The sequence below is a fragment of the Epinephelus fuscoguttatus genome, linkage group LG9 (genome assembly GCF_011397635.1).
Source record: "Epinephelus fuscoguttatus linkage group LG9, E.fuscoguttatus.final_Chr_v1".
In the NCBI taxonomy this organism is placed as follows: domain Eukaryota; kingdom Metazoa; phylum Chordata; class Actinopteri; order Perciformes; family Serranidae; genus Epinephelus; species Epinephelus fuscoguttatus.
In genome coordinates, this window is record NC_064760.1 from 39,512,903 (window position 1) to 39,527,962 (window position 15,060).

Here is a 15,060-nt window from a genome sequence, read left to right on the forward strand (position 1 = left end):
CACTGTCGCCTCACAGCAAGAGGGTTGCTGGTTCGATCCCGGGTGTGGGAGCCCTTCTGTGCGGCATTTGCATGTTCTCCCCGTGTCAGTGTGGGTTCTCTCCAGGCACTCCGGCTTCCTCCCACAGTCCAAAGACATGCAGATTGGGGACTAGGTTAATTGATAACTCTAAATTGTCCATAGGTGTGAATGTGAGCGTGAATGGTTGTTTGTCTCTATGTGTCAGCCCTGCGATAGTCTGGCGACCTGTCCAGGGTGTACCCTGCCTCTCGCCCAATGTCAGCTGGGATAGGCTCCAGCCCCCCCGCGACCCTCAAGAGGATGAAGCGGTTAGAAGATGAATGGATTTTAAAGGTTGCATCTCTGAGGTAAAACCAAACCAATAAATAAACCTACAGTAGTAGCTTCATCTAAGAAACACAGTGTCCTCACACAAAGCTGAGCATGCATACAACTTATCTGACAGTCAAAACAGCAGCACTTTGTTTGTATTGAGCAGAATGATGAATGTGTTTATTTCAGACACTTGACAGTACAGCCATGTTTTGATACAGGTAGAAAGGAGAGAGACTTTCCTGTTATGAGATAAAGTTATAAGTTGAACTGCAGCAAATGGGTTCAGGTAAAAGCATGTCTCTAACAGAGTCTTTAATGTGTGGTCCTGGACTGATATAGCTGTTGCTCTAACAGATTTAGCTTCTTCATCTGAAGGGTAACTTCGGTAAAATTTTTAACGTGGATCCTATTTTCTCATGTTTTTGTGTCAAAGTGAGTAATGGAGACAACAATTAGACCAGAAAAAAAATCACAATCGCCAAAGCCACCAGACTTTGTTTAAATGTTAAAATGACAATTTAAATGGAATCTGGGAGGTTTGACAATAGCAATTTGGGGCTGTTCTTTGTTTAACAAAAATGATCTTACTTTTCAACAAAAGGGTTTATCTCTGTAGGGATCATTTCCATAATGCTGTCAGACACTTGTAATAATCTGAGCCTGTCAGTGGCAAAACCAAGCACTTTTAGTGGACATACAGTAATGCTGTATGCCCCAGAGAGGTTACACTGCAGCCTGTTTTGCCACTGTTGGCTGCAGCACTCTCACTTAATACTAGACCAATCTGGAAAACTGTTGTCTCCATTAGTCACTTTGCCACAAAAACATGGGATTATAGTGTCCATGCTGTAAACTACTGAAGTTACCCTTAAAGGCCGAACTGATTTTCAGCAGCTTTAAGTAAAATAAGAAACCTAAACTTCTTGGACTTAAATAGCTAACATCAATGATGTGTTCCTCAGAGCACAATATTACAGTGTTGACACTGAAAACAAGAACATGGCTGTCAGACATAATCCAAAGCACATTGCATTTCATGTCAACTGAAACATATTTTCTGGATGGTGTTGTCTAATGACAGTGTTCCCTTTCATGTTTAACACACTTCCACTTAGCATTGTTGCTGTTTGGCCATTTGCCCTGTTGCAGCATCCAACAAGAGTACAAGAAGATATTCTGTCCAAGATTCTGTGTTTGATGCATTCAGGTGGTGTGGGTGGAGTTGTAGCTGAGCAGAGAGGATGGCTAAGCCTCAGAGGTCCTCCTCCTGACCTCATCTATAAGATCTGCTCTGGAAATATCAACCTGTGGACACAAAACAAGACAGTAAGGTTAAACTTGTAAACTCTTGTAAACACTGACTTTTTTTATTAGGGCCGTACCCGACTAAGAATGAAGTCAATAGAATCGGAACTGACTGTTCAATACGAATATTTGACTGTTAGTTCTTTTTTTCCAGATAGAGTTTGAGAGTCTGAACAGGGTTTAGCAGGATGTTCAGGGTAACAGCAGTGTTCATGTCATTTAGCAAACAAACAAAGTTAGCCCTTTGAGCTTACACAGGCTATCTTCACTAACAACGGATGACCACTAGATACCAAACAAGAGCCGGCGACTGCATCATATATAGCTGCTGTGCTCTTCTAATCAAAAGGCAGATGATAACATTATCTCAGAGCCTGAGCAGGCAAACCCTCTCCTCCTCTGGGCAGCTACCTCTGTGTCATTCAGACTCATCCTGGGTCTGGGTCGGCAGCTGCCTGTACTGGAGAGCAACACGAAAGCTAGGAGTGCTCACACCTAAGCTACATCTGCAGACCGAAGTTTCCCTAGATGTAAACGGCACACTGACTGACAAAAAAAGACTGCTCGACTTGCACAATCCCAGTCAACTGAAGGGTCTCCGACTGGTGATTCAAATCTTTCACTTTCAGGGGGCAGGCCTAATTTACAGACACAAAATATTCTACTGCTTGCTGTTGCATCCACCCCAGTCTTCAAACTCTTGGCATGTTTGTTTGTGTGCAACAGAGCCAACCATTAAATAAAAACCCTTAGTTAGAGGCATATTTTGAACGTGCTGTATACACGTCCAAAGAATGCTCCTAAAACCTGAACAATACAGACATATCCCTCATGTCTTAAATGTAAAATTTCTACACTCAGACAAAGGCCTAATTCAGAATATCTAAATGAAATATGCTGTTTATATGACCTGTATCATATTTGGAATTATGGTGGAACGTAAGTGTGTGTGTAAACATAGTCGGCCTCACACTGGTTCATTTATTGTGTAGCACGTATCTGACATCATTCACACCTGTCTTTGGAGATTCATATCAAGGCTGACTCGGTTGGTTATATTGATGAAATCCTGTATCATACTGTATTTGTTAATTTTATTTGGTTTATTCTATGTTGTGATACGGATATGTCATAACAGCATATTTTCTTAACTATCAATTTAGGAGATAGCTAATGTTCCACAGGGTAACATTTAGCCTATGTTAATATAAAAAGTCGATTTTACTCTTCTTACCTTTATGTTCATGATCATTTTCTTTAATTACCTTAATTTCTTTTATCACTGCATTTTACCCATTATTGTAATGTTTTGTTATTTTATATTTCTTTTTATGATGCAGACTCAAAACTACTACAGTTCCACTATGTTCTTTCCGGGGGTAATTAAAATCAATAAACAATAAAAAGAAACTTCAGTTCAGATGGTCTTTAATCAACATTGTTTTGTATCTGTCTGACAGTGTGACGGCTACAGTGTGTGTATTCTGTGTTCGTACCTCCTCTCTGGTGGCCACGACGCGGAGTTTGACCACTCCATCTTTCAGCTCCTGTTCACCCAGTATGGCCACCAGGGGGATCCCTGACTCCTCGCAGTGCTGCAGCTGACTCAGCAGCTTGGGGTTTTTCTTGTACATCACCTCTGCCTGATACACACACACAAATACACTGCACTCAGTTGGTGGTACTTTCAGAATTTCACTGTCATTCTTAATAATTCAAATAATGAATAGTCTTTCCTAAGTGGCAACACTGTATCTTTGAGCAGAGTGGGGTCTAGGAAGTCAAACTTAAGGAAGTTCCCTCAAGGTGTTCTTGAGATATGGCGCTTATGAGAATGGGATGGACAACCAAAAAACACGCCTTCGGCCTTGGCTATTAACAGCGCTGAGACATAAAAATAAGAGAATTTGTAATTGTGTAACAGGCTAATTATTCCAAATTATATTATCGATAAAATATTAAACTATATGGTGAAAAGTTGTATTTGAATTGATATTTATGGATCAGACTGCAGACGAACACAACAAAAATCAGTAGGTCCAGTGATCGTTTGTGGCAACTGTAATGATAATAAGAAGTTATGAACAATACAACAACACCAGAGCGAAAATCATTTTTAGTCTGATGTCTGTGATGGATGTGGCGTTGTCAGGTCACATGACCTCCTAATAAAACGGCCCTTGTTCCTAGAGAAATGTAATGTAGGCTGTTTGAGCTGATCAGGACTGAGATCTCTGACTTGAGTTTAACATTTCTGGTAACAGTGACCCCAGGTAAAAGACAAAAACAGGAAACCAAACAAAGTCAATACAAACACACAAAACAAACACACACACACATACCTTAATGCCAGCATTCCAGAGCTCAGTGACCAGTTTGAGTCGCTCCTCCAGCAGGTTCTTCTGAGCAGATGCCACCATGACCTGAACCTCTGTGGTCCGAATCTTCTCTGCTGAGGTCTGAACAACACAACATAGTTACAGTCTGGATATCTACACACACTTATTATCAATACACTAATACAAAACCTCAACTTTAGGAACAAACCTAAAACAGGTCACATTAAAAAACAAAAGAAGAGGAATTGGTAGAAAAGTGAAAATGCCATTTACTCATTGTTATTTTAAAGATAACAGCCGCCACATTACCTCAGCCTTCTGCTCCATGATGGAGAAGATCCTCTCGATGCCGATGCTAACGCCCACACAAGGCACTTTTCTGCCCTTGGGGTCAAACATGCCCACTAGGCCGTCATATCGACCGCCGCCAGCCACGCTGCCCACGCTTACACTCTCCTCTGCAGGTGCCCCATTTTGGGCTTCAGTGGACACCGGGGCCACGCCTGCCTGAGTCAGTATCGCCTCATAAATGATTCCTGTGTAATAGTCCAGACCCCGCGCCAGACTGAGGTCAAACACCACCTGGAGATGATGGAGTAAAGATAGAAAACAGAGACAGTTATCAGCACATGGTAGAGAGAAAATAAAGTACAAGGTATGATGAAACAGAGAGAGAACAAAAGTGCATACAAATACTATCATTATTGTAAAAGTAATATGGGATGTGTAAATAACAGCATGTCTCACCTTGTCTGTGACCTGGAAGAGCTGCAGGTAGCTGAAGAGCAGCTTTATGTCAGACAGACCAGCACAGGCCTGCTTACTCTGAGACATTTTCTGGTCTTCAAGGAGACGCTCTGCCAAGGCCATTCCACCTGCAACACAAACAGTTAGCTGTTCACACATCCAGCAGACACAGGAATCTACATTAGCATTCAGTTGGAGTCATGTTTGTGTCCACCTGATGAACCAAAGTCCACTATTCACTGTCTTATAGCTGTTTTTGATCTCCACCAACTCCTGAGACAAATATTCGACTCCTCATCTGCTCAGTGCTCTACTGTGTTCACCAGCTAGTCCCTAACCGAGTCTGTCTGCTGCTTGGAACAGCTAATGCTGCTGCTGCTGCTGCTGTTAACCAGGGTGACAAATGGAAGTTTTGAGCTATACAACCAAAATAATGAGCAAAAAAGGCTACAAAGCTTCATAGAGCACCAGAGTCTTTGATTCTCTGTGTGTTCATCACTGTGAGTGACTCCTAATGTGCTATTTTCTCCATTAATTGATTTATTGTTTAAAATTTTAAATATCAGAAAATAGTCAACAATGGCATTCACAATTTTGGAAAGCCAAAACTGACTTTTTGAAACTGCTTGTTTTGCCCAATCAACAGCCCAAAATGAAAAGGTATCTAATTTAATGCCACCAATTGCACATCTGAGAAGCTTGAACCAGCTGCTGCTGTCAGGACAGCCTGACCTCAAGACACGTCAAACTTTATTATTCCACTAGGATAAATTTGGTTGCAGCCAGGTGTACAAACACATTTGTCATTAACAAGCAGTGACAGTGACGAGCAGTAAATATGTGAGATCACTTCAAATTAAGACAAGTGCAAGAAACAGCTAAATGCCGGCTACATGCAGTGCTTAGGTTCCCAGATCACCTGCACATTCAGGCGACGAACTGCTGTGTAAACAAAAGACACTTTGTATCCGTTTGCCCTCTGAGCAGGAACTCTATATGTACAGCCTGAGGGATGAAGCGCAAACTTCCTGTGCAGTGGGTGATCAGGACAGTCTAATAATTCAGTGTCACCGCATCTTTACCGCAAATCTGACTAACTTAAATGGGTATAATCTTATTTCATTGTAGAGCTGCATGCAGTGTACTGATTTGCTCCGCCCCTTTTTCTCTCCCTCTGTTTGTCATGAGAGTACTGGTGCACGACCAGCTGTTAATGACCCCCCACCCTCCCACCATTACAAACAAATTCTAACACTGTGGGAGACACTGAATGCACACAATGATGTGCTCCGAATCCGAGACAGCATCACAACTATTTTTTGCAATTTTCACTTGCCCTCGCAATTTCATTGCAAAAAAAGAACAAAAAACACCTCTAAACTTTGCAACATGCATTGCAATTTTTTTTTTTTTTTTTTAGAAACGCTGTCAAAAATCAGACATTTCAGTCTGCAACAAGTCGAAATCAACCTGTGAAATCCTGAAGGGACTGAATTAAGTTCCATGGGCATTCTTTAACCCCCCAAGTGCAGGAACTTTTAGGGTAGGGTTTGCAGGGATGACCCACACTGATAAAGAAACACACAGCACTGCAGCTGCTTCCACTTGTGTACTGCTTTAAACTTAAAACAAGAAGTACTCTAGAACTGATTCAGGATGATTTTAGGATGAGGGAAGAACATTAATCTTTGTTTAATAAAATTACAAGTAAATTTAGGCTTTGCTGTCAGCCTACAGATACTTTGTAGAAAAGCAATAGAGATCGCAGCAGCATGGCACAGGTGAGCAAACTGTGTGAGACAGAGACAGTGTCACAGTTCTGTGAAACAGACGGTGAGTCATAGAAATAAAAACGTATTTTCTGATTCACAGCAGTTACATTCTAAAGTACAAATAAATAACACTCAACAGATGATTTCCTCTGGAGATAGATGATATTAGTTTCAGGTTCCTCCTCTGTATTTTATTCATTGCATCCAACTGACAGGCAGCAGCACTATGCAGCAGTAGCCTAAATGTCATCACAGTGAGGCAAAACCTGAGATGTATTTCAACTTGCTTTTTAGGTGAAACTGGCAGGTACACTGAACTGTATGCTGCCGAGTTGTTCGACCCTGTGACCTTCAGCAGCCCTTGTCCTGTCATGTTGCTTTTTCATACATCAGTGGACAAATTTGCCTGATCTTTACGAGTCTTAAGACAATGGTGGAAATGCAGATATCAGTGGGCTGAAGGAACCTTTTAGCTACTTAAAGTTTGTCCCAGCTTCTGACAAGTTTGTCAAGCTTGCTCTCATTGGCCAGATTCAGGTTCCCACAATATAGTTGGAAAGAACAAACTCAATAAAATTCCTCTAAGGACTGACACGGTGATAACATAGGATATACGTAGGAAGTCTCACCCTGCATACTGACGTACTCCCCAATCTGGTCGGCAGCCTCCTCTGACAAGCCCTTCTCATTCACCATCTCCTTCTTCACTTCCTCCCAGGGCATCTGGGTGTGGACAACAGGAAATGGGTCAAAACCAGAAAAATATGAAAGATAGAAAGACGTTAAAATAACGGATGAGTGTGGAATAGGGTTTACATCAGACTGACCACCAACTATGAAGATTTAGTCTTAAAGTGTGGCCTTCAGAACAACAGTTGACTCTGTAGAGCATCATCTCCACATCCATTTAAACCTTCTGTAAGGGAGTATCTATGTTTGCAGAATTCAGTGTGACAAGGTGAGTGTATGTGCACAGCAGTAACCTCAATACCTTGTCCAGTTTATCCACTGTTGAGCAGATGGTGCGGAACTTTTCATCTGGAACGCCACACACAGCAAACATCCCATCAAGGATGCGTCTGTCGTTGACCTGGACACGATGGACATGGTTACAGAGGTGACACCTACTGATCAAAGCCTGCAAGATTCAGTCTAGAAATGTCACTGAATATGTGACAAACCTTGATACGGAAATCTCCCAGGTCCAGTTCACTGAGGATTTCATGGACAATCTTCAGACACTCAGCATCTGGAATCATGCCGTCATACTGCCCTGCTATGTCAAAATCCTGAAACACACACACACACACATTCATTCATTCAACTAGCGCAGACACAACTTCAAGTGAAATAAATCAGGCCGGTTTCCAAGAGATCTAACAAATCAGCCAGTAATTGGATCTCCCTGCAGGAGTGGGCGCATGTATTTGAGCATGACTCACGCATTGGTAAAACTCTCTGTAGCGTCCGCGGGTCATGGCTGGGTTATCACGGCGGTAGACCTTAGCGATGTGGTACCGCTTGATGTTGGTTATCTTGTTCATGGCCAGGTAGCGGGCGAAGGGCACCTGAAAGAGGGTAAGTCAAGGACAACACACTGCTCTCTGGGGGCTAAAATTTAATGAAAATGCCAGTAACCTTTAGTAACATATAATGAAAAGAACTATGACGAAATGTTTGTCCATTTTCATCAATGAATAAAAACTAATTGAAAACCTGAAGAAGGACAAATGGACAAACTAATAATTACTGTTTTCATGTAAAGTCTTATTCAATGCATGACTTGCATCTGTGGAATGCATTTGTAGTTCCACATTAGTAAAACACTTTCCTCCACCACTCAAATGTATCTGTTGTTCATAAGCTGATGTTGCTACTTGAGTTGTTAACCTGCTGTCTCCAGAAACATTCTGTCTCTGTCAGTAACTTCATGTAATGTTAGTTTCTTACCAAAATAAAATGAAAAAAAAAAAACCCACAGGTTTGTGGACTAAATTCATCTACAGTCCACTGAGAGTCGGACAAGAAGCAGCAACAAAACAGCGGAGACAAACCTGGACATCATGGAGGCAGTACACTGACATCTATAAAAAGGTAAGCTGATGTAACATTATCAAGTGCTGTGGATGTGGATAGACAGTTGACACCCAATAGCAACTTCCATGTTGCTTTGGAAAGAGTGAGTAATCAACAGGATGAAATGTGAGTGATCAGCAAACTAGATGTTCGCTTAAGAGGTATCACTATGTTATCCAATGTTTTAGCTTCTCCTCTAAAGCTAAACCCAGACTGTGAGCAGTGTTTTAAGGAGTACCTGAGTGGTCAGCTGCTCTGCAGTGGAGAGCACAGGTAGCTAATGCTAATGCTAATGCTAAATGAACAGGAATGACAGAAAGCAGTTTCAGAGGTTATAACGTCAGCTTGATTTACGGAAGAGAATCAATCTGTTGTATCACTGACGATGTCGTGTGTGTGTGTGTGTGTGTGTGTGTGTGTGTGTGCCAGTAATTAATACCTTTTCCACTAACCTCACGGTAGACACTTGAAATCATAGTAACTGTACACAAGATGGTGACAGCTATAGGCCTCAAAATGTTTAGAGGACATGAAAATGCATGCCAAAAATACAACTATATTATAATTGAATATTATCGTAGAATATTTCAGTGACAAAAACTAGGCTAAAATATGTCAAACACAGAGTAATGTAGTATGAAAAATAGTCGTTTGAGCTCTCCAGGATCCAGTTAGCACCTTGTTAAGATTGAAAAGGAGCGAACAGTGTGTCTACTTGTTCATGTTCAGCCAGCTGATGCCCACTGTGGTTTGCATTTGAAGGATACCGTGAGGTCATATCTGAGGGACAGCAGCTCTCCTCCTTGGTCTTTGAGGTCATAGATGAGCTTGGAATCTTCTCCATACTTCCCTGTCAACGTTTCCTACACACCACAGGGAGACCACAAGATGTTTTAAAAGGACCTTTCCCTTAGCACATGCACACATGCACTGAGTGGCAAACACGTTAAACTGTGTTGTGAAAATCTACCTTTAGTTCAAAAACAGGTGTGTCGATGGTTTCTGCTCCGTGACGTTTGAAGCAGCCGATGATGGTGTTGAAGACTTTCTCTCTGATGGCCATCTGCTTTGGGTTGTAGTCCCTCGTTCCCTGATGGAGAAAGACATTTGCTGTCAAGACTTTAGAAATGTTTTATGTTAGACCTCTTCGCCATGGGCCTATCTGGGGGTAGTGACAATGGGTTACAATCATTCATTTTAGTGAACAATTAAATATCATACAAATAATTGCAATTAAAGGTTTAATTGTCCATTTCATCTATTCACACCGAGATGCTGCTGTGTTTGGCTTTGAAACTAGACCTAAATCCATGTTAATTTTGAAGGCTGCTCATCGAAATGATGCAGAGTGTCAATTCATCTTCAAATAACTGTGCACTTTAGATTGCAGGTTAGATTGCAACACTGGCAGGTGCATTTATACCTGCGCTGTCATGTGTTCGCTGTCGTATTTTAACATCAGGTGGTAATTTGGTCTGAGTAACACGCAATCCTTTTCATTTTCTGCTGCAACACTACAACACTCTGTATGTACAGATCAGCATATGTGTGTCTGTATACAGCAGCGCTGTGGTCTTACCTTTGCAGTCTTGAGAACAAACTGATGTTTGCCATCATCTCCTCCTATCTGAGCCTTCAGCTCCAACAGTTTGGCTACCTCCTCATCAATCTGCAACACACAAACACACACACAAACTGGAAGATAAGACCTTTGTGAACACTTACTGTATCAGTTTTCTACACAAGTTTGATACTGAATAGGTCAATATCAGTGAGAAACTTAAATGACTACAGATAACATTTTACTACAATTTTACTAAATACACACATGCACACAGCACCAGAGGCCTACCTGAGCCACAGTGATCCCAGGGTAAGAATGCAGAGATCGGAAACGTGTTGCAGTCCGAAAGCCCACCACACCAGAGCAGGCACGAACAAAAAACATGCCCAGCATGTTCATCAGAGAATGCACAAAAAAAGTCCAGAAATTGGACAGGCAAAAGAAGTTCAGGAGTGCATTATGGGTACAGCAATGTCCAGTAGTATTGCACAGGGCCAGCCACAGCAGCCAATCACAGTGGTCAGTAGAAGTTGAACCAGGAGGTGAGTTGAGCAACGAGGTCCACGATGGTTGGATTCACCAGAGAAAGTGAGGTAGATGATGGTGATGATGAAGGGGAGGCATCAAGGGACCGTCAGGCAGGAAGAACAGGAGAAAAGTGGTAAGCAACCCTAGCACTAGGGGAGGGCAGGGCATGACGCATCATCATCATCATCATCATCACAGCGTGGAGGATAGAACATGAGATCACATGAAACCAAGTCAATCAAAGAAGCCAGACCAATGCAGCCCACAAACACACTCACACACACACACAGGGACAGACAGCGCACTGCTCTGACAACAAAATCAAATCTTCATGTCTGGTGCATTTAAGCTCTGTCTGCACTGGATGTCAAACACAACTTCAACAGGCATTGTTGGATTTTTTCAGGTATTACTCTAAGTGTAACTAGACTGTAAGATGACATAGTGCAACATTAAATGAGCTGCTTCACATTAAGGGTCCTGGGGTGTCATTCATAAAACAGTGGGTAGGATCCATATCAAAAGTGTACATGCAGAGAAAAGCGGAAAATGGTGTGTGCTAAAAAAATATTTTGATTTATAAAACCGTGCGTACGCCTGCTAGTGCGCAATTTCCTTTTGTGAATCTTAAATCAACTTGGAATTGTCTCCTCATGGATCAGCCTCATATCCCGCCCTCTACATGCCCGCATTCAACCTTAAGCGGTCAATACAAATGAATGTTGATGAGCTTCTGGATATTTAAGGTGAATCATGGCATCAGCTGAGTGTCACTACTGTATTTATATGTTTACAGCAATCAGACTGGCTGCTTCACACCTTGCCAAAAATAATCGCAACAGCTGCCCACCTTTGGATATCATTTGAAAATGGAAGTTTGATAGATGAAGACAATTTATTTCTGTAAATTTGTTTTGGCCTGCATTCTGATTAGGACTCACGATGAGGATCCGGAGTTTAATAACTGTGTGAGAGCTGTCACTGGTTTTGTTTTCAGACTCTGCTAATTTACTTTATTTTATTTTATTTTCACTGCAGAGAGTTTGCAAAACAAAACAAAACAAAATATGATATTATTGAAAACTACTAATGCTGTGTTCTGCAATTATTTAATGTGATTTAATGTGTGCATTTCAACAGCTGCCTGTGCTCCACAGCTGAGCACTGAGTGTCAGCAGCCTACAGTCTGACCCTCTTATCTGTGCTATGGGATTGGGGATGTGATGGTGAGACAGCACTGATGAAATATTGACCAGAAGTTGATTTGAGATATGAGTTGGCTTGTAATTTTTCAACTGAAAGGTGCTCATGGAAAAGTTATGGCTTGCCATGTCTAGCTCTGCATCTAATTTTTTTTCTCTGTATATCTTCTGATTTGTATGGCTGATTATGTGCTGCTCTCCTGTCTTTTGCTATTATGTACTTCCGCATGACTCTTCTGTATTGTTGCGCCTGCTGCTATCTGTGCTACTATGCTTCTGTTACTATGTTGTTCGTGATATGAACTGTCTGTACCGCTATGCTTCTGCACCTTATTTGTCATTGTGTTGTGTGTCCAATATGGCTGTAGTGCATTGATGGGCTGGATTCTGTTTTGTGTTATGTCATTGTTATTTTATACTATGATGCTGTCTACTTTTAATATATTTATCTTTCAGGTTTGTGGTTCTCTATAACATCTTGCCAAAGGACTGCAGTTGCGAATTAGTCGGCTGGCTAAAACTGGCACATTTAGAGTAAAACTGTTGATTAATGTGTACTGTCCTTTTGTAAATAAAATAAACTGAAACTGAAACTAGCACAAACACAAATAAAATGGCTGGACTGAATGTTTCTGATAAAGTGGATCTATAAGTAACGTGGTATGAGATTAAATGTATAATGAGTCCTCTCACATTTAATTTTTACTATCTGACTTTCTCATACACAAAGGTCAGAGTCGCAAAATGTTCGTGCACATGGGGCAGAGTTTCCCTACAGGTGTGCACATTGTTCCATCAAGTTAGCATCTATAGATCACAACTTTTGCATGAAAAGTATCATGCATATGCAACGGTTATAAATGTGACCCCTGGTCTTGTGCCTGCGGGCTCACTGTCACACTGTCATGGCTTACTGGGACACAGTAACATTACAATGCCTTCTTTAAGTCATTAGTAACACATTTGCTTTACCTACTATGACAAGTCTAAATGTCTGCAATGAAAAAAGACCTCATTTGAAAGACTTCAAATGATCACTGCTTGTTTTACCTAATTATGTCCCCTGGTTAGATCATGTGTGTGCATAATTACACAGCCACTGGTGATGTCCCCAGGGACTGAAGACAGGTTTAAATGACACCCATAGAATAAAGAACACAGAAAAAGCTTACAGAGAATAAAACAGAAAAGAGTCTAATTGAGCCTGTTATCTGTGGACTACTCAGCTAAGACACGTTCAGTGAAGAGCAGGTGGCATTATGGTTTCAAACTTTTGAACCCAAAATGTAGGTATAGGTGTGGCATTCTGATCAGACCACAGGAAACACTGTGCACTGGCGGAACGGCATCTGAAGACACCTGATCAACCACTTACTCTATAATATCAATAAGCTCCTCTAGATTCCCAATGGCATCTGTCTGTGTTAATAAGGCAAGTTATTGCATCAGCTAACCTCCTTACACTTGTCTGATACACACGTTTAATACTGAAACGCATCATTACCGAGACGTCGAATAACTTCAATTTACAAATACAATTTAATAACGCCATATCTGTTTTTCAGTCTGTTGGCCACTTTTCTGTCATTACCATACTGCCGTGTTAGCATTAGCAAGCTAAGTCGAGAGAACGGCTAGCGGACGGGGCTGGTTAGCTGTTAAGGTAAAGCTAGCAGTTAGCCGGCTCGGCTAAAATGAAAATACTGGAGGGAAGTCACAAGCGGTCATTCTTACTGCTATGTGCATTTTAAAGCATCTAGTTTGACTGTAGGCTAGATAGTAGCCCCAGTGCGGAAAGCTAGCTAGCTGTTGTGACGTTCTTACACTGAACATCGCTCGAGTTTTGAGCAGTTTAATGTTGACTCACTTATTATTCATCACATGTAAACTGTACAATACTACGAGTGACGTGTCCTAAATCATTGGTGCCTTCTAGTTAATTCGGCATATATATGGCAGAGGAAGACGGTCATATAGTTTACATAATATGTGCCGAATAAAGCAGTGACTTATAGTAACGTCAAGCAGCCAGCAGTGAGTCATGATGTACTAAGGCCGTAATAATATGACAGACACACAAACGGCGTTTGGTCTGAGGATTTACATTTAACAACGCAGTATAAAGGAATATCCTTTAACATTACGTGTGAAGTTGTCGGGGCTGCCTCAGTTAGCAACCCTGTCCAAATGGACATGCTGTTCACCACATGTCAAGAACCTGCCTTAACATCCCCATCACATCACCGCTAACTGTGAGTACTGACCTGCTCTTTGCTCGCCTTCTCTGACTTCAACTTCCGAACCACTTCACCTTGGATTTTAATCGCTTCTTGTATCTGTGCCTTGTCTGCCATGGCTTTTCATTAATGTATTGCACCGCTACTTTCACCTCCGGCAGCCCTGTAGCCGTCAAAGTGAAGCGTGAAGCGGATACGGAAATACGCAACACATCCGGTTAAAATTTGCGAAGTAAAATCAAAGAGCATGGGTACCATAGACATATATATGTCTATGATGGATACCACCAAGAGGCGAAGCTCAACAGAACGCCCCATAGCAACAGACTCGCCCATGGTTTCGTCCTACCGCCGCCATTTTGGACCGTCAGAGACTGCAGCAGACCCACTTGCATACAAGAACACAGAGAAAAACTGAAGTATATCGCTATTAATTATGCTTACAATGCTAGTCACCTCGTGATAGCTTGGTCACAGCTGCTTTTTCACGTTTTTGTAAAGCAAAATATAGACTTAAAAAAAACAAAACGAAGAAAAACGGCCGAGATGGCATCTCTACATATTACATCCACTTATGAGAAGATTAACTTCATTATTCCTTCAAAATCACCCCGTAAGCCAATCTACCAAAAAAAAATAAATTAAAAAAATCAATATTTTAACTAGAAACACATTAATGGCGACGTCACATAGTCAGGAATAAAGATTTATTTACAGTTTCTACAGTAAGGGGACAGTAATAATAATAATAATATATAAGCTATTTTAATATGATATATTTTAATGCTAAAGCAGTAATCAGTTCTGATATAAATGGTCCAAGAGGCCATATATAGGCCTATATATACATATATCTTCCCACGAAAACTGGCATGTTAAATTGATATTAAAACACTTTAAAACGTACACCTCTCACCTTCGGGAAACGGTGGAAGGCCAGGTGCGGCGTGTTCC

At 41.3% G+C, this 15,060-nt stretch overlaps 1 protein-coding gene across 2 annotated transcripts; it reads right to left on the reverse strand.

Annotated features, from left to right (window-relative positions):
- Positions 1–490: 490 nt before the first annotated feature.
- On the reverse strand, positions 491–14,317 carry hars (histidyl-tRNA synthetase). Of its 2 annotated transcripts, XM_049585642.1 has the most exons (14): positions 14,134–14,275; positions 10,428–10,816; positions 10,155–10,244; positions 9,546–9,665; positions 9,343–9,438; positions 7,942–8,067; positions 7,681–7,788; positions 7,491–7,589; positions 7,129–7,222; positions 4,728–4,855; positions 4,290–4,562; positions 3,984–4,100; positions 3,138–3,284; positions 491–1,641 (listed from the first exon to the last, which is right to left on the reverse strand). In XM_049585642.1, exons 2-14 carry the CDS (start codon positions 10,536–10,538, stop codon positions 1,582–1,584), a joined length of 1,569 nt encoding a protein of 522 aa, XP_049441599.1. In that variant the 5' UTR covers positions 10,539–10,816; positions 14,134–14,275; the 3' UTR covers positions 491–1,581. The 2 variants fall into 2 exon arrangements, with proteins under 2 accessions (XP_049441599.1, XP_049441600.1); XM_049585643.1 differs by lacking the exon at positions 10,428–10,816 and having other exon boundaries at positions 14,134–14,317.
- Positions 14,318–15,060: the final 743 nt, after the last annotated feature.

Bases quoted from the DNA above. Each gene is read 5' to 3' on its own strand.
- hars (XM_049585642.1), bottom strand. From the start codon at position 10,538: ATGAACATGCTGGGCATGTTTTTTGTTCGTGCCTGCTCTGGTGTGGTG. The intron at 9,666-10,154 runs GTAAGACCACAG...TTTCTCCATCAG, and splicing joins TTGTTCTCAAGACTGCAAAG to GGAACGAGGGACTACAACCC. The intron at 8,068-9,342 runs GTATCCTTCAAA...ACCCTCTTTCAG, and splicing joins CCCTCAGATATGACCTCACG to GTGCCCTTCGCCCGCTACCT.